At 37.8% G+C, this 19,818-nt stretch overlaps 2 protein-coding genes across 2 annotated transcripts; one reads left to right on the top strand and one right to left on the bottom strand.

Annotated features, from left to right (window-relative positions):
• Positions 1–5,433: 5,433 nt before the first annotated feature.
• On the top strand, positions 5,434–8,988 carry LOC115956063 (protein STABILIZED1). Its single transcript, XM_031074527.1, has one exon. It carries the CDS (start codon positions 5,631–5,633, stop codon positions 8,733–8,735), a length of 3,105 nt encoding a protein of 1,034 aa, XP_030930387.1. The 5' UTR covers positions 5,434–5,630; the 3' UTR covers positions 8,736–8,988.
• A 7,173-nt stretch (positions 8,989–16,161) lies between these two features.
• LOC115956064 (protochlorophyllide reductase-like) lies at positions 16,162–19,574 on the bottom strand. The gene is made up of 5 exons (XM_031074528.1): positions 19,458–19,574; positions 19,222–19,320; positions 17,722–18,256; positions 16,676–17,034; positions 16,162–16,541 (listed from the first exon to the last, which is right to left on the bottom strand). The coding sequence occupies exons 1-5, from the start codon at positions 19,509–19,511 to the stop codon at positions 16,386–16,388; spliced, it is 1,203 nt and encodes a 400-aa protein (XP_030930388.1). The 5' UTR covers positions 19,512–19,574; the 3' UTR covers positions 16,162–16,385.
• Between the last annotated feature and the right edge of the window lie 244 nt (positions 19,575–19,818).

Below are 19,818 nucleotides of genomic sequence, written 5' to 3'. Positions count from 1 at the left end.
TAGGTGTTACTTGCCTAGGAATGCCACCATTTTTTTCATCGAATGACTAAATTTCATTAAAATCACCTAAACACACCCATGGTAGTGTCCCACATGCATGGAGATGTCGCATGAGTCTCCAAGTTTCTGCCTTTCTCTCCTCCTCTAAATGTCCGTCGTATATCCCAGTTAATCTCCATGGAGGTGTGCCTTGTGAGCGGATAATGGCATTTATATGGTTCAGGGAATAAGTTTGTGTGTCGACAACCACCTCTGCCTTCCATAATAATGCCAACCCTCCTTTTCTACCTTCACTAGATACAGCAAGCATGGAGGGGTAGCCCAACTCAGTCTTAATAGGTTCCATCTCTCGAACAGGCAACTTTGTTTTCATGAGAAACAAAATTGTGGGAACTTTTTGCCTCACTAACTTGGTGAGAACCTCAACTGCTCGGCGGTTCCCAACCCCCCGGCAGTTCCAGTTTATGACGATCATTGTACTCGACGGGGCTGAGCATCATCCTCCACCATTGGTAATATGGTTTTTGAAGTCTCCTCCACGGTCTTGAATTGCTTGCTTCCAGCATCGTTTTGTTTCAGGTTTCCATGTTTATTATAATCGTACTGTCTCTTGGCTCCCATTGTTTTCTGATCCTTACAGGTGGTCATGCATGGTGTAGAGGGAGGGTGTACCACTCAGGTCCATGTGGGTTTAGGTGGTGTGTTTTTTTTTGGTTCACGTGGGTGTGTTACTAGGGTTTTGGTGTGAGTCTCTATTGCGCCGTAACTGATGGGGACCGAAAATAATTCATTTCCATGATTCTCGATCTCACATAAATTCAATGTTGAATGGGCTTTGTTGGTAACCGAGTCATTATTCTTATCGGCCTTACATAAATTTGGTTGTGAATGGCATGTTTTTGTAACCGACTCATTAGTTTTGTCCAACTGTGGTGCATTAAATAAGGAGTGAATACTCTTTTTGGAACGTATTTGGTGCTCTGTGAATCTCGGGTTGGCCATTTCGGTTTCTTGAACCGTATTGGACTGGGCATTTAATGTCGTATCGGGTTCCATTGTTTCAGCCAGTTCAACAGTTGGTGGAACAGATTCCCGATTCTTGTTTCTCGTCAACGCATGGCTCTGTTCCCGTCGTGATGGTGGCTATCTTCCAAGCGTCCCATCATGTCGCACACGAGCACCGGCCTTCAGCCATTCCCCATACGGCTTTTCTTCATCTCCCACTGCGCCACTTGATGGGCACTCCTTATGGTCATGGCCAATCTTACCACAAGTAAAACACCACCCTACTAGCCTCTCATACCTGAAAGCCACTTGAACCTTATCACCTTCGGGGCTGATCACTAGGCCACCTCGATGAAGCGGCTTGTACAATGGAACTTACACACGGATCCGAAGGAAGTGGGATTGTTCAGTTTGGAAAGCTTTGCAGTCCACCTCCACTAGCTTCCCTATAACGCTACCTATATCTCTCCCTACCTCTTCAGTTATTAAATCAAAGGGCAAGCCCCATACTTGAATCCAAAAAGGTTGGTGCGTAAAAGTAACGGACCTCATAGTCATTCCTTTTTCCCATCGACAGAGGGCCAACAGATGGTTGTCAAAGCACCAAGGGCTATTGTTCCATAACCATGCCAGTTGACTTTCCAATGAAAACTTGAACTGGAAGATCCTGTCTCTCAACTCTACTATCCTCAAATCATCCCCTAACTTCCACATAGACCATATCAGATTCTTTGCCTCCCTAAAGTTGATGGACTTTGATGTGAGGAAACATCCTATCAAGCTTAGGGAAAACTCCTCCAATATCTTGTCTCTCCTCACTGGCCGAATTGCCATGACCTTGTCTTCGTCCGTAGTTAGTTTCATAATCTGGATACATTCAAGTACCTTCGATTCCATATTGATGTCACGTACCTAGTCAACGTAATACTATGAAGAAAATCCTCTGACCTTGTCCTAATTGGTGGGAAAAGATAAGAGAAGGAAAGCTCACACTTTAGTGAGAAGAAGAGCTCATACCAGGAGGAGAAGAAAATAAAATAAAATATTAACAATGACTAGTGAGTCACTATTAACTCAAAGAAACAAAATCTCAATTATTTTGGACGTGAGACTTATCTAGACATTAAAAGACCCATCCTATGAACATCAAGCTAAATTTTAGTGCAAAAATCTCAAAAAATAATGACATCTTCATTAAACTATGCCAAAATACCTCCTATGATTCACATTCAAAGGGATTTTTGGTATCCATATTGGTTCTAAGGTTGTGTTTGGATGACAACATTTGAATTTGGATTTGAAATTTATTGATTTAAATTTTATTGATTTGAAATCCCCTTGATTTAAAATTCCTTATTTGGGTCTTTTTAAACAAAGAATGATTTAAAATTCATCATTTGAAATTGCTGTGTATCCAAGAGTTAGGCTTTTTTGGATATAAACTACTGTCAGTTTCTTTAAGACATTCTCTCCTCTCCCCATGTGTGTGTAAAAAATACTTAGTATTCTAAAAAAAAAAATCATTTGAAATTCCATTGTTTGGACTTTGGATATCTAAATTTGGATTTGGATTTAAGATCAATAAAATATATTTTTTAATTATTATTTTTCTTAATCCTTCTACATTTTAATTTTAGTAACGTTTTTAATAAATACATGAGGTAATATTAACAATTCAATTGACAAGATAATAACTAAATATCTTTAGTCATAAACAACTAAAAAAATATCTTGCCAACTATAGACAACTAAAATTTTTATATCAAGTAGAGAGGAAACCCAAATGCATGGATTTTTTTCATAACATTCAAAATCTCAAACTAAAAAATTATTTTAAAGTTAATAACAAATAAAAAGTTAGTATATATCAAGAGAGACAAAATAAATACCAAAAATATGTGTATTTTCTTTCCATCTCTATTATGTTTTTCAAATAATGCAAAATTAAAAATATGAAAATTACAATATATAAATATAAATATAAAGTCTCAAATAACACGACAATGTCGAGATTGATATTCCTCAAACATTTCATTTGCCAAAGCATCTGTAGTTGTCGAGAGTGACAAATCTAAAAGTTGTGTACGGTGACTCGAACCAAAAATTGTGAAGGAGGTGTAGATCTATGGTTTGAGAGTAGGTTTGGCCATGGGTCTGCGTTTATGTATCGAGTTTTACAAATATAAAATCAAATTTTGTGTTTTTTTTTTACTATTGGGTTTTAAAAATATAAAATCAGAAATTTTATTTTATTTATTTATTTAAATAATGCTAATGTGTAAAAAATGTGAGAGCTCTAAAAAAGTCAAATGATAAGTCAAAGGGTTTGGTTTTATATATTTCTATATATTAAGAGGATTCAGAAAGTTAGTTTTTTTTTTTTTTTTTTTTTTTTTTTTTTTTTTTTTTCTTTCAAAAATACCCTTAATTTAATTAACTTATTCTTATTCCTAAAACATAAAAATGAGGTTTGTTACAAAAAACACCAACTCCTGAACTCATCCAATGAAAGACCGACTGGGGCGAACCAAGCACATGAGGTGATTGTCCCAAGCGTCCTTGATGACCTCGTTCGTCTTTGGATGGACGAGGTCCCATGAAAAGCTTGTTCGTCCTTAGAATCGTTTGGCCGGACGAGCTCTACACGAAGTTAGGAAAAAATGAATGCACAAGGAAAAGTCATCCCTAATAGCCTTGTTTGTCCTTAATAAAGGATGGACGAGTTCATTGGGTTGAACATGTTAGACTATGAACGAATTTGATCTCCACCAAGCGTTAGGGACGAGTTGAACTATTATGTGCCAAGTTCTCCATTAACCATTACGGAACATAAGTCCAAATAAGGTAACTTCCATGGCGGTTATGGAAGTTACCTCCGAATCCTCCGGACTCCTCGACAATAGGAACAGTTATTAAACAGATAACCGTTTCACGTATTCTATATAAGCATTCATTGATGAGAAGGTAAATATCATTTAGACACTTTTCTCATAAATTACTTCCTTTTTACTTGGAATTACAAATCCACTGACTTTATCATCGGAGGACTTTTGGCCGGTCCTTACCGGTCCCCTTTGACTTAGTATTTATTTTCAGGATCAAGCCCTAAGATTATCAGCGCCCGAGACTTTCAACCTACTGATTTCCAAGGAATCATCAAGATTAAAATTGTAAATTGATAAAAAAATTAAAAAAACTTACTTATGTTTATAAAATTACCACATGTTCTATAAAACTTCCCATTATCCCATATATACAACCAAAACCACCCCATGTTCCCATTTAAAAGAAAAAAAAAAAAAAAAAAAAAAAACTAAAAAAATAGAGTTTCATATTTTTATTGCACACATAAAGCGCGTGTGACGAGGTTATTCTATTTTTTTTTTTTTTAAATACTGATTGTAAACTTAATCACTCTCTATCATAAAGTCGTAATCGTATAGTCATATACCCAAGCAATTTCGAAGCATTTAAGAAAGGGAAAAAAACATAGAGAGAGATAGAAAAGAGAAGAATAAAGAGAGAGAAAGATGACTCGGGGAAAGCAGAAGATCGAAACGTAGAAATGAAATATGGAGAAGAATCTAAAGACAAAAAGGGTCTCAGTTTGAGGCTAGAGTCGTTGCTCCCAAAGTCACTTGTCCAATCTGTAATGTATCCTTTCTCCTCTTTTCTCTCTTTGACGAGCTAGATCTGGCTTAATCAACTATTGTTATTGTTATTTTTTTATTTTTTATTTTATACAAGATAGAAGTTTTACTCTAACCTAATTTAAGTATATATATGTATGAAGTTTCGACGAGCTAAATTTGGCTTAATAAACTATTGTTATTGTTATTATTATTATTATTTTGATATAAGAATAGCTTGATCTAAGTATATATATGTGTGAAACTTTCTCCTAGATACTTGAACCCTGTCCGTTACCCTCCACACCCCACAAGTACTTATACTTGTGGAGTGACCATTGTATTAAGGGTGTGCGGTGATATTGTTATTGTTATTATGATGCTTATGTTTGTTATATTTGAGATTATTTATGAGGAATATCGGAAAGGAAGTAGAAATTGCCGTGCTTTTGGGAGATGATGTTTACGCATTTTGCATTTGGGAGAGACATTGTTCATGGACTAGCCATGAAGTGAAAAGCGCAATAAGTTTTTAGCAATAGTGTTTTGCCATTTTAAAATTATTTTACTATGGTGTTTTCTTTTTCAGCAAAATAAATAGTATTCAAACAAACCTTTAGTACAAAGTGAAGATGATAATTATTATTTTCACTTCTGCCCCCGAACAGCCTTGTACATATAGATTGGGCAGTCTTATTTTGAAAACGTGTCATACTTGAAATCAGTAAACGTGTCTTATTTTTATTGGGCAGTCTCACCAACTATATATACTGACGTGGGTGAGTGTCGTATTATACAATCCTTTCTCCCATTTACCAGAGTCGGTTACTCTCTCTTTTCCTCTCCCTTCCCCCGAATCCAAATCCCATACGAACATAAACAAAACAACACCCCCCTACACTCTTTCAATTCAAATTCATCTTCACTTAACTGTTCTCTCGATCCATCTCTGCTCTCTCAACTCTCAAGATTCAAACAATCACACCACAACCAACCATGGTGTTCATCACAATCCCAAACCACAAAACCCTATCCCTAACCCTAGACCCAAACACCACCACTCTCCACTCCCTCAAACTCTCTCTCCACCACCACACTCACATCCCAATCCACCACCTCCACCGGCTCTACCTCTCCCAATCCCACCCTCTCCCATCTCAAAACGACGCCGTCCTCCTCTCCCGCCTCCGCGTCACCCCTTACTCCACTCTCTCTCTCCACCTCCCTCTCCTCGGTGGGTCCCAGGCCCAAACCCCAACCCCAGCCCTAACCCCAACTCCAATCCCTCCTCCCTCGAAGCCCAAACTCGACTTCCTCAACTCCAAGCCGCCGCCCAACTACGTCGCCGGGCTCGGCCGTGGTGCCACCGGATTTACTACCCGTTCCGATATCGGTCCGGCCCGTGCTGCCCCTGACCTCCCTGACCGCACCGCCACTACCATCGGCGGGCCCTCTGGGGCGGGCCGGGGCCGCGGAAAGCCCGATGAAGATGAAGATGGCGACGAGGCGGATGAGAAAGGATATGATGAGAATCAGAAGTTTGACGAGTTTGAAGGAAATGATGTTGGTCTGTTTGCTAATGGTGAGTATGATGAAGATGATAAGGAGGCTGATGCTGTTTGGGAAGCGATTGATAAGCGAATGGATTCGCGGCGGAAGGATAGGAGAGAAGCTAGGTTGAAGCAGGAAATCGAGAAGTACCGTGCGTCGAATCCAAAAATTACAGAGCAATTTGCCGATTTGAAGAGGAAATTGTATACTTTGTCGACTCAGGAGTGGGATAGCATTCCCGAAATTGGAGATTATTCGCTTCGAAACAAGAAGAAGCGGTTTGAGAGCTTCGTGCCTGTGCCGGATACGCTATTGGAAAAAGCTAGGCAAGAGCAAGAGCATGTTACGGCATTGGACCCGAAGAGTAGAGCTGTTGGTGGTACTGAGACACCGTGGGCGCAAACTCCGGTCACGGATTTGACTGCTGTGGGTGAAGGAAGAGGTACTGTGTTGTCATTGAAGTTGGATAGGTTATCGGATTCGGTTTCGGGACAAACTGTGGTGGATCCAAAAGGTTATCTCACTGATTTGAAGAGTATGAAGATCACGAGTGATGCGGAGATTTCTGATATTAAAAAGGCGAGACTGTTGTTGAAGAGTGTGACTCAAACGAATCCGAAGCATCCACCGGGTTGGATTGCTGCGGCAAGGCTGGAAGAGGTGGCTGGAAAGATTCAGGCAGCTAGACAGTTGATTCAAAAGGGTTGTGAAGAATGTCCGAAGAGCGAGGATGTGTGGTTGGAGGCTTGTAGATTAGCAAGCCCGGATGAGGCCAAGGCAGTTATTGCAAAAGGTGTGAAATCCATACCGAATTCAGTTAAACTTTGGTTACAGGCAGCGAAATTGGAGCATGATGAGATGAACAAGAGCAGAGTGTTAAGGAAAGGGTTAGAGCATATTCCAGATTCGGTTCGGCTTTGGAAGGCAGTTGTAGAGTTGGCCAATGAGGAGGATGCCAGACTGTTACTGCACAGGGCTGTGGAGTGTTGTCCGTTGCACGTTGAATTGTGGTTGGCATTGGCAAGACTAGAGACATATGATCATGCAAAGAAAGTGTTGAATAGGGCGAGGGAGAGGCTGCCAAAGGAGCCGGCTATTTGGATAACTGCTGCGAAGTTGGAAGAGGCAAATGGGAATACAGGAATGGTGGTGAAGATTATTGAGAGGGGTATAAGGGCCTTGCAGAGAGAGGGTTTGGCAATTGATAGGGAGGCATGGATGAGAGAGGCAGAAGCCGCAGAACGGGCAGGTTCTGTGGTGACTTGTCAAGCCATTGTTAAGAATACAATTGGGATTGGTGTGGAGGAAGAGGATAGGAAGAGGACATGGGTGGCAGATGCGGAGGAGTGTAAGAAGAGGGGTTCAATTGAGACAGCCAGAGCTATTTATGCTCATGCATTGAGTGTGTTCTTGACAAAGAAGAGCATATGGCTTAAGGCAGCACAGCTGGAGAAGAGTCATGGGACTAGGGAGTCTCTTGATGCTTTGCTTCGTAAGGCAGTTACTTACAGGCCACAAGCTGAGGTTTTGTGGCTTATGGGTGCTAAAGAGAAGTGGCTTGCAGGGGATGTGCCTGCTGCACGAGCAATCCTTCAAGAAGCTTATGCTGCCATTCCTAACTCTGAGGAGATTTGGCTCGCAGCATTTAAGCTTGAATTCGAGAATCATGAGCCCGAGAGAGCTAGAATGCTTCTTGCTAAGGCTAGAGAGAGAGGTGGCACCGAAAGAGTATGGATGAAATCTGCTATTGTTGAGAGAGAATTGGGGAATACTGACGAGGAGAGGATGTTGTTGGATGAAGGTTTGAAACTCTTCCCTGCATTCTTTAAACTGTGGTTGATGCTTGGACAGCTAGAGGAGAGGCTTGGTCACTTGGAGAAAGCCAAGGAAACTTACGAGTTGGGTTTGAAGCGTTGCCCTCATTGTATACACCTTTGGCTTTCGCTTGCTAATCTGGAAGAGAAGATGAATGGATTGAGTAAAGCACGAGCTGTCCTCACCATGGCAAGGAAGAAAAATCCTCAGAACCCTGAGCTCTGGCTTGCTGCTGTCCGAGCTGAAATGAGGCATGGTAATAAGAAGGAATCTGATATTTTGATGGCAAAGGCATTGCAGGAGTGTCCCAACAGTGGTATATTATGGGCAGCATCAATTGAGATGGTCCCCCGTCCGCAACGAAAATCCAAGAGTATGGATGCTCTCAAGAAATGTGATCATGATCCCCATGTGATTGCTGCTGTGGCTAAGTTATTCTGGCATGATAGGAAGGTAGATAAAGCTCGAACTTGGCTTAACAGGGCAGTCACACTTGCCCCGGATATTGGAGATTTCTGGGCATTATATTATAAATTCGAAATTCAGCATGGGAGTGAAGAGAGCCAGAAAGATGTGTTAAAGAGATGCATTGCTGCAGAACCTAAGCATGGTGAGAAATGGCAGGCAATATCCAAGGCTGTAGAGAATTCACACCAGCCAACTGAAGCGATCCTGAAAAAATTAGTGGTTGCACTTGGGAAGGAAGAGAGTGCAGCTGAGAATAGCAAACACTAGTTATAAGTCAGCTTGTAGTCGTGCAAGCTTCTCTTCTTGTTTTGGTGGTAAAATAAGTGTATTAATCCTGAGATAGACTTGCACTGCCTGCCTCTTATTTTTTTTAGCATATGTTTCTTACTTAGTGGCTCTGATGATAAATCCTTTTTATTTCCTCACAAGAATGTTTTTGTGTACTGATTTGATGATTAATCCCTAGATTTTGTTTATTACTGAACCACTATTTTTCTCTATATTTTAATTCCGTGTTTCTCTATGTTTCTTTGCCTCAGTTTGTAGATTAGGTATGACTGACATTTATTATCATTCATCTCAATGCCATATCACTTTCCTGCTGCTCCATTGTATGGTTACTTATTATCATTTACTTTGCTTATTTTAATCAGGGTCTTTTTTTATTTATTGCGGAGCTTAAAGGATAGGTTTTGGGCAGCTGACAGTCATTATAACTCTTTATTGTCAGACCCTAAGTTGTGATTCTACTTAAGCTAATAGTTTCTCGTCATCTTTACCCCCCATCTCCCAAACCAAAACAAAGTAAAGAGTTTGTCTTGATTCAAGTTTTTGGATGCCAACCTGGTCTAGAATTCTAAAATTTTCACAAACCAGAGCTCGTAGGGAAGAAACCAACAAATTATAAGGCAAAGGGGTTGAGGATGGGATGCCTTTTATTTGTTTTTCCTCCGAAGTGCTTCACTATCCAGCTAGCAGACATTAGCCAAAAATATGCATCAGCATCTTATTGGTACCTTGCAATTTAATTAAAGTTTCGTGTGATGCAGGGAGCACCAAAATCATTTTATTTTTGAATGTGAAATGAATTTTGTTTTTGAATTTGAATTTTTGGTTTTTTTAATGTTGAGGGTTTTAAGGCATTTAATTAAGTACTTCCCCATATTGGTGTAATCCCTAAACCCTATTAAAGTAGTGCTCTTGTAATTGTGAAAGGCAGTACAATTTGAATTAGAATAATTTGATGATTTTCTCTTTGTTTGGTGGCGATGCCTAGGGCTTGCAGGCAGATTCTAGGTGGTGGAGCCTAGGGGTTGTCCTGTTTATCCTTTTAATCTTCTTTTATCTTTATTTTCCTATGCTGTTCTACATCATAATGCTTCCAAATATTTGGTGTTTGTTTTCAGATTTTAAAGCACTGTGCATCTTTTGATGATCTATTCCCAATTAAGCCTTTTCTCTTATTTATCTTTGGATTGAACTTGATACTTAATCAGTTCATGATTATTTACGATTCATGTGTGCATGCTCCAACCACCTCAGATATATTCTTTCAGGTTTGTGGACTGGCTTTGTTTTCTCTTCTTTTGGTTTGTTGTTGTTGCTGCTGGTTTGTTTTTTTCCCTCTCTCTATCTGGGTAATGGCTCAGAGCAAACTAATATTGTGATTTATGGGGCTCATTGATTTATATTTGTTTTGTCAAAATTGTTGTTTTTGGGTTCAATAGGTGTAAATACTACCAAACTGGATGCAGATAAGCTTGACAGGCCTATATATTTAGGAAAAGTCGTGTGGGTTATTGCTGTTGCTCCTCTTGCCCCATATAGAGAGGTGGTCATTATATTGGTGAATATGCCTTTTATATTATCTACCACAGGAGAAAGTGGAATTTATTTTCTCGAATTTGGTTGTAGGATATCCTACATGGCACATGAATCTCTTACCTTCAGATAGTATACTTCCTGTGTACTTGTTGATTTCATTTTGAATAAATTTTATTACTTATAATAAAAAAATTTGTCATTAAGATAAACAAGTACTTAGGTTCATCAATAGAATGTCCTAATGTCAACAAATGAAGACAGTCATTAGGTTCTTAAACATACATTTTGTGTTAAGTATAAATGTTTAGCATCCAAAATTGAAGAATTACCACTATAGCAGATATACCAAACTTTTAAACTCATATCATATCAAGATCCATTGTTTTTAATGATATCATTAGGTCGTACAGCAATTATTTGTTTTCTGTTTTACAGATTTTCTTTTCATTGCTTTAGATATTAGTGTCTGCAAGATTGTGTTTTAGATAGTGTCAATGGTCTTTTACCCAACTGGCACATCAACCCCAGCAGTGGGACATGTCTGAGAGTTGAATCTCCTCAAAACCTTTGCTTAGCCAAAAAAAGAAAAAGAAAATTGTGGTTTAGATAGTACACTGTTGTGTACTTGTGCCAGGTCTCACTGATGCTTCCATGGACACTAGTTGAGAATGATATACTGATATGAGTTGTTCTAGCTACTTTCTTAAGCATTTTTCTTGCATTCGCAGGTATTGCTTTCCTATATATCTGCTTTGTGAGAAATGAGATCTTCAGTTTTTTCATGGACTTTTTCTTCTTTAAAGTAGAAACTGTTTTGTGTAAAGGGTCTCTCTCTCTTCCTTGATTGCAGCAATGCTAGATAACATCTCAAATAATCTTCACTTGGTCATGACTTATACATTGTTATTTTCTTGGTTGTCAATTATCTATATATATACATATATATTTATTTATTTACAAGTATTTATATACCATGGATATTAGCTTTCACTTTATTAAAAATATAAAAAAAGAAAAAAGAGAAAAAGAAAAGAGTAGATAAATGCTATAATTCGCCAACTATAGACCCCACAGTGCTCCCCATAATCTGAAAATCCATAACCACAATTGCTGGGATAATGGAAATACTGTTTAGTTGACCTGTGCCGGTTTGAACAGCCTCAGTTAATTTCTCTGATTCACGCCCCAAAAGAGTAGGTTGATTTTATTGGCAATGGTTTTGGTGACTTTAGGCTTTGGAGATATATACCAATGACATTCATGAGATGCTTTGCTAATCGAAGTAGATCTTGAAGCTGATTTTGCTTAGCCGTATCCATTTTTCAGTCATGAACCTCAATTGTATTTTATGTTGTATGTTGAACAGGTACAAATGGGCTCATGGTACAATCACAGCTGATGCACCGATAAGTTTAGAAGCTTGTGGAACTCTCTTTATGACAACTGGGATGGGGGTTGTTAATTTTTCTGTATTTCTGTTTGTCCCTGTGCTTCATAACTTCCATTAATTGTTACCTAAATGTGACTGGTGTAGGTCTCCTGCTTTTATATTTTATTATAAGCAATGAAAATCTGTAACTACAGTAAATTCCTCTGAATAAAATCATGCACATTCTGCTAATGACTGTAGCTCAAATGGTGCTGCCTTTGTAAGAACAAGGTGGAGGGTGAGATCATAGATATAATAAAACATTGAAACAAAATTGAGTCCTAAATTTATACAAAGTTTTCCATAACATTGCAATATATGCCTTGATTGACAGTACCTTTGCACTTTTTATTTGCTACATGTGGGGTGGTCTTGATCATGTCTCTGCTGCAATGCTGTTAGTTTTGCCGGTGTTTCCATACTTTCTTAGTCCAGATGCAAGTGGGACTCTTCTTTTGTCCCACAAATCCCGCTTATGATGAGATAGCAAGGAGAAGATGTAAGGGCAGCATTATTGACTGACTGCTTGTTCTGCGCTAGTTGGCTCAAAATGGATGACCAGGGTAATTGGTCCTCTTGACCCCTCCTGGCATCCTCCAAAAGGATGATGTGGATGTTATTTGGCATGTCATTTTAGTAAATGAGGTTATACAAATTAAGGAGGATGGAAATCAACAGCTGCTTTAATATGTAAGGTGTCTTACTTCAATTCCCGTTCTCTTGTATGAAGCAAAGGTGATTGATTCTTCTTTGGTGTACAGACATTTGATGGCATGATGTTGGTGAATATTCATGGGATACGGATCTTTACCTTTCACATTATCCATTATGTTAAAGACTAGTGACTTAATTTGCAATGTTTGCTATTGTGCACAGATTATTCAGTTAGGATTGAAGAACTTACTAGTGTGCGTGCTGCTGGCAGGGACGGGAATGTAAGGCTATCATCTTCTTGTCTTGTATGTATTTGTTAGTCATTGTGTTCTTATTTGTTTCTGTTTTCTCTGATGGTTTGTGCCAATATGCCTAAAAATAATAGTGCATGATTCACTTGTAGATGGAACCCGTTTAGGGCATTTAGGTCTTTCATATGTGCCAAAACATTTGACTGGATATTCTGGACCATCATTCATGGAAGCTCTCATACAATTTGAGGGGCTGACTGTTTGGTGTAATAAAATGCATCTTCAGAGGCTAAACAACATGCTCTGGTCTTGGCTAGAGAAAGAGAATCAGTGAGGGAAAGAAACAAAGAAAGGTATAAGGAGAGTGAGGGAGGGAGGGGGAGAGCAGAAATAAATGTGGTGAACGAACAAATCTACTCCTATATCACCATGCTTTGACATGACTTCCCCAATTCCCTCAGACTTTATGCTGAAAATCATGGGCAGAAGTGAATGTTTATGCGGAAAATCAAAGCTAATTTCTTTTTCTCTCTCCCCTACATGTTCTCTATCAGTCTCTTTGAAGCCCAATAGAGGCCCTAATAACTCAAGCATCAATTATCTTCCAAATCAATCTCAAGTATCAGTTCTATCTCATGGATAATCAATTTTTTTTTCCTGCTCATGCAAGTTGATTGTCTTGAGTTTGGGTTAGAATGCCAAATGAATTCTATTATGATTCTGGTTTAATAATTTGCATGATGATGGTTGTGCCCCTTTCCACTCTTGGTTTCTCTTTGCTGAATCTTTGCAAAGGCAAGGTTTGTATGAACCCCACTATATAATTAGTATATGTGAGATGTACAGGGTTTTTTTTTTTTTCATGTCTATGAGTTTCTTGGCTTGGTTTTGTGAATGATCCACTTTTGTTTCTGTGATAAATTTTAAGAAAGGAATGGGAAATGAATGCAAAAAATAAGATGGGTAATGGAGTTGGATCTTTATAAATGTATGGATTGCCATATCATAAATAGAGATTTTAGTTTGGGATGAATTTCATGGTTCTCTATATATATTTAGAGAAATTATACAATGTGGGTGGAATGTAAATGAGGTGTACATTGATTATGCTGAGATTGATAATGATTATGATAAAAGGACTGTTGGTGTACTATATAAATGTTAGCTTGGCAATGTTAAATGAATTTTTTTGGCATGTAAAAAATCCAATTATGGAGTCATGTGATGGGCAATGCATACTGCGTGTAAACTAGGTAGTGTAGAACATGCTTAGAATCTGTCAATGTGCAATGTTATGGTTTTATTGGGTCAGACTATTGATTGTAATATCTATAATCAGTTTTCTGTTTTCTTGAGAGTATTAACTATGCTTATGTGTTTGAAGCATTTTAGCTTTCCCAAATCAAATTTATGGGCTTTCCAAAACTGATTTTCAAACAATTTGTGATTTTTATCCACCTTATCCTCTAAACATGACTTAGTGTATTATCATTATGTGGTAAAATGCACACACCCCCACTTGAACTTTGGGGTAGTTGCACTTACACCCCATGAACTTTTATTTTAGTCAATTTAGTACATAAACTTTAGTACTATAACAAATAGACCCCCTAAACTTTTACTTTAGCCAATTCAGTATATGAACTTTGAAAATGTAACCAATAAACCCCCTAAACTTTTATGTTCATTTTAATTTTTCCCCCATATGGTTTAGTACAAAAAGAGGTTAAATTGGGGGAAAAAAAATTAAAGGAGTCTTACAGTGACATTATCAAAGTTTATGGACTAAATTGGTGAAAGATAAAATTAAGGGGGTATATTTGCTGCAGTACAAAATTTTATGTACTAAATTGGCAAAAATATAAGTTCAGGGGGTATAAATGCAACTACCCCAAAGTTCATGGGATGTCAGGGCATTTTTCCCTATTATGTGACTTAGTGTATTATGCTCTGTTGTTATTGCTCTTCCCCCTTGTTTTTGATTGTAAAATCTGATCATAATAGCATATAGGTGTGGGGAGTTTATACAATACTTGCCCCATTGGTTTCCCTGTCTATGATAGTAATGAATTGTTTAAATTTCCCATCCATTGAAGAATAATCACTTCTTTTGGGATAGTCAATCAAATTCACCTATAACCTAATAAATTGTTTGAAATCATCAGTTTTGATGGTAGCTAATTTTCTGCACCTGGTTCACTTTCTTGAAGTAATTAGTTTTAGAAGGATAATTCAGTTTTATATACACACATACGGTTACTTAGTTTCACCTTTTTTTTTCCCCTGTTGTATTGGGTGCTTCTTGAATTTTTTGGTATTGGTTTGAATACACAGGTTTTTTTAGTGTATCACTTGATTTATTCTTTATTCTATGGCCTTCTTCATTAGCTGGATATTCCACATCCAAATTGAAGGTAAGATTAGAATCTCATGATAATTGCTTTATGATTGCTTGCTCACTCCCTAAATTTGATTCAATTTTCATCCTACACTAATTTGCTCTCTCTCTCTCTCTCTCTCTCTCTCTCTCTCTTGTCCTTGTCTAGGGTTCATTGGCTACATCCTCTACTTCAAGGGAGGAACAAAAAGTTGATGTTAACCCAGCCCATTCTACATATTCTGCAGAATGGGATAACCATGGATGGTTTTACATGTTAGTGAGAGTTGCACTCTTCCTTTGGGTATGGAATTAATACTTTATTTAAGGTCTATTGTTATTTGTTTTGACTGTTAGGTATTTTTAAGTATTTCTAAAATGTAGGTCTTGATGGGAATTTTCACTTCTTTGAAGGTTTCTCTGCTTAATCTAATAAAAATCTCTTAAGCTCAGGCAAGAGAAAGTGATATAATGGATGCAGAGGTCTGTTGAGATTTTGTTACATATTTAACTTGTTTTGTATCAGTCAGGTCCTAGATTGTTTGAGTTCATTGTGCTGGTGCCACACTCAGCCAGCTTTTTGGGTCATTGTTTGTCACTGGAATGGCTTAGTTGGGGCTATGCAAGATTGCTCGTTCAGTTCCTTATTGATAGGACCTTATCCTAATATGAGGTAGACCATCCATGCTTTAAGGGGAATCTTTAAATGGATAGTAGGTGGATGTATTGTGTGCTGTGTCTGAATAATTGTCTAGGTTATCATCCTGCAACTATTACTATGCTTCTGCTCACCAAAAGAGAAAGAAAAAAAAAATCACTATCCTTCCTCTCTTGCTCTCTAGAAAAATGTGGTATATTGTGTGCTCTGTCTGAATAATTTTCCAGGTTATAATCCCTCAACTATTAGTTTATTACTTTGCTTCCACTCAACAAAAAAAACAAGGGGAAAAAAATAACTATCTTTTCTTATTTCAGCAATATGTGGTACCCAGATGTTTGGATTTGTGTACTTCAGACTTGGGTTTGGCTATTTATGCATCGGGAGGCAATTGGTTCTCAAGCTTTGGCTGTTCAAGGCCACTCAATGCATGCCTTGCATACCAATCGAAGTAAAAATCTGTCCTGAGAAATGGTGTATTTAAAAAAAGTAATAAAATTTTAGTCTCAGTTTTGGACCATATTGAGGTTTATATTGCTGGTTTTAAAATTTTGAGCTCCATATGGTTACTTATCTTCTTGCATAGTTGAAGAGTATATAAAGGGGAGAATTTTTACCGTCTTATGCAACTAAAAATTTCTACAAGGGTAAAACATTTCTTGGGTATTTCCAAATTAGAGACAAAGGCACATTGTTTAGGAAATTTTTCTGTTTTGATGCTTATTTATGCCAATCCAACTAGCTTCTCACTAATATCCCAAACTTTTCGTGCTTTCTCAGCATCACTGGCTTCTTTGGAGAGCTGGTTTTCAAATGAAGCTGAATTCTTGTTCCAACTCCAGTAAACACCTGATTTTGTCAGGCTCGGATCACTTACAACCTGAATGACCAAGGTTTCATTTAGTTTATGTTCAACATAGAACTTCATTTTTCACACGCATACAAGTAAATAGATGTTTATGTATGCATATGTATTTATGTATTCATTCTTGCATTTTATAGAATTCAACTGACCTGTGCAAGTCTTTCCCCAGCTTCCTCTTCAGAAACATAGCCTTTAGTGATGTACTTCTGGAAGGGTGGAAATAGAAGCCTGAACAAGGGTATGTGCTCCCTAAACAAGCCTGTTGTAGCAATGCAACCAGGGTAGAGAGAAGCAAAGGTAATTCCTGTCTCTTCATGGTAGCGCCTGTGGAATTCTTGCATGGTGAGCATGTTGCAGACTTTGCTGTCTTTGTAGGCCTTGGCACCATCGAAATCTCCTCCATCTATCATGGGTGATCCGTTTAGCCCATTCAACCCTCCTGAAAGACCTCTCAGGTCCCCAAGGTTTGCCTTTGGTGGTACATTCCCAGCCAAGGTGTTTGTATTACCTAGAATCAAATTCATTGCAAAACCACATTTATAATATGTATCTTGTCATTGTAACAATTAATTCTAGATTGCTTTTATCATACATGTAGACTATTATGGGCCTTCTTTTTTAAGGTACACTTCTTATATAATCAGTTATATTTCATTAGTTAACTTGTCACTTAAGGATGCTGCAAGTAATTTCCTTTGCCAATATACACACACACTGACAATGCCACAATAGGTAATGCTTTCTGCATATGCTGCTGCTGCTGCTTTTTTTTTTTTTTTTTTCTTTTTCAGGAACCTTTTTCGATCTTTGAAAATTATTTTCCAGATTTTGATATTAAGTACCCGTTTGGATGCTAATGAAATGTGTCTGCATCTTTTTTTTTTTTATAAGAAGCACGTTTCTGTGGCTGTGGTGGTTTTTCCAGTGGGTATCGTGCACTGTTCATGAGACCCACAAAACTTTCATTAAAAATGAGTCTCACGGCACTATTCACACACTTACAAATTATTTGCTACAGTATTTTCAGTTTTCAGCAAAATAAGCGGTATTCAAACACACCCTAAGACTACCTAAGAAGCTTCTAAATACTCTCCCTTTATAACATGTAGGTCCAAAATTGGTTACCGTGGTTTGATTGAGAAATGCTGAAGGGAACATATTTGGAATTTGTATGGTGGTTGGAAGTTAGTAGTACCTGTGATGGAACCAACAATTATGACACGCTTGGAAGTGAAATCCGATTGCTTCATGTCATCAAGCAGTAATCGAGAGAGGAGGAAGTGGCCAAGATGGTTTGTCCCAACACTCAGTTCAAACCCCTCGGCTGTGAAAGATGGCTCCTTAGCTGTGGGTAAGTAGACAGCAGCATTGCAAACCAGCACATCAAGTGGCCTACCCAATCGATGGAAATTCTCTACAAATTGCCGGACGCTGTCCAGGGAGGCAAGATCAAGATGCATAACTGTATAGTTCTCTTTGGCAATGCCAGCTGCTTTAGCTGCTCTCTCAGCCTTGAGGAAATTCCTACATGCCATAATTATATGCCATTTCCCTGTATCGGCTAAAGCCTTGGCTGTGGCCAGTCCTAACCCAGAGGAGGCTCCAGTAATTATGACATTGCCCTTTCTCAAGGTTTTCTTTGCTTCTGGTGCTGCCTCACCAAGTGTTGGACTTGTAGTTGCTGTTTGGGCTCTAATGGTTCCAACAAGTAGTTTCCTTTTTCTAACTTCCTGCAAATGGAGCCAATTGATTATTCAATACAAACTACATCTTGAAAATGTTGAGAATTCACGGCTAAGTATAGCATCTGTTTAAATCAGAAGCACCTACAAAATCACATATTCCCATTGACCAGAAGTTCATCTTATTATGTACTGCACAGCACTTGTGTATCTTGTAATTAGCATTTTGAAACGAGTATATTCTGCAATGCACAATGTTATTATTTGGATTTTATGAAAGTCATTTTAGCTTTTAGGAAGTGGCATTAAAATCATCCAGACAAAGCGTTTATTTGCCATTAGCTTTTTCCGTTTAGTAGCTTATTTACTTATAATAGTCTATTTAGCATCAGTTTATTTTACTAAAATTAAAAACTTTTTGTTGAAAGTATTGTAGATAAAAATAAAAATTAGTTGAAATAGTACAGTAAGATTTATGAATTTTACCAAAAGTGTAGTAAAATCTATAAATAATAGAAAAAATAAGCTGAATAGTAAAATAAATTGGCAAAAATAATCTTAGCCAAACAGATAACTTTTTTTAAGTATCACCTTTTTTTCTTTATTACTAACTACATTTTATAACTCTCAGTAAAAGGTAATCAGTGTACAACTGAGAATTCAAACCTATGTTATCCATACCCAATCCCCACTTTTTGATGCCATACTTGGAGATAGTTAAAAAGAAAAAACTTATAATAGTTTAGAACTTTAGATAGTCATTTAAAATGAGAAGAAAATCATTTTACGAAATCTACAGTTCCTGTCATCTTTGTTGTCTTTTTAATAAGTTTTTATTTAAATTCAATCTGAGAATTGTTTCTGCCTAACGTTTTTCAGCATCTGAAACAAGGGAATAGCTTGAATTCCCATGGTTCTACAATAAGAATTAGACAGCCATTTTCAGCTTAATCTTAGAAGTGCAACAGGAAAAGAAGGTATGAAAATTTTAGGAAGAGTGATGAATTTAGCACCTGCTTCCTTATCAGAGGACACTTGATTTCAGCTTTGAGGGGCTCTGAGACTGAAACTCCAAATAGACCTGACTCCTTGAGAGAAACATTAGACTTCACCTGTTATGGAAGAGAACAAGAAAATCTCATTGCATGAAACATGAATTAAAAGTAGAAGAAAACAAGGAAAGACCCAAAAGCTATAAAACAATACCCACAAGATTTGCCAAAAAATAAGGCAAAACAGAAGAGTGTACCTCTTTGTGGATGGAGATAGCAGAAGGAACTGAAAGTGCTGCTTGCAGAGCCATGAGACACTAGAATTGTTAAAAAATGTAATTTGCTGACTGGAACTCAAACGTTGTAAGAGGAACGTTTATTTCTCCCTCTTTCCTGTTAGGAGAGATAAGGTGGTAAGGGTGCTGCTGACTAACCTGCCACGTGGACTTATATCAACCTATCAGGTGTTTGAGATTTGGATTCTCTTCAAAACGTTTAGCTTGGGTTTTGTGCAATTTGGTGGGTGATTTTTGGGTTATCCAGAGCCTTCTAGCAAAAACCTATGGGCTGGCCCTCCAAGTATGGTGACGGACTCATGTAAATTTATATTAACATTAT

The sequence above is a fragment of the Quercus lobata genome, chromosome 8, assembly GCF_001633185.2.
Source record: "Quercus lobata isolate SW786 chromosome 8, ValleyOak3.0 Primary Assembly, whole genome shotgun sequence".
Classification (NCBI taxonomy): Eukaryota; Viridiplantae; Streptophyta; class Magnoliopsida; order Fagales; family Fagaceae; genus Quercus; species Quercus lobata.
This window is presented reverse-complemented; position numbering and strand designations above follow the sequence as displayed.

Bases quoted from the DNA above. Each gene is read 5' to 3' on its own strand.
- LOC115956063 (XM_031074527.1), top strand. From the start codon at position 5,631: ATGGTGTTCATCACAATCCCAAACCACAAAACCCTATCCCTAACCCTA.
- LOC115956064 (XM_031074528.1), bottom strand. From the start codon at position 19,511: ATGGCTCTGCAAGCAGCACTTTCAGTTCCTTCTGCTATCTCCATCCAC. The intron at 19,321-19,457 runs GTACACTCTTCT...CTTCCATAACAG, and splicing joins CTATCTCCATCCACAAAGAG to GTGAAGTCTAATGTTTCTCT. The intron at 17,035-17,721 runs GTACTACTAACT...ATTTGATTCTAG, and splicing joins AATTGTTGGTTCCATCACAG to GTAATACAAACACCTTGGCT.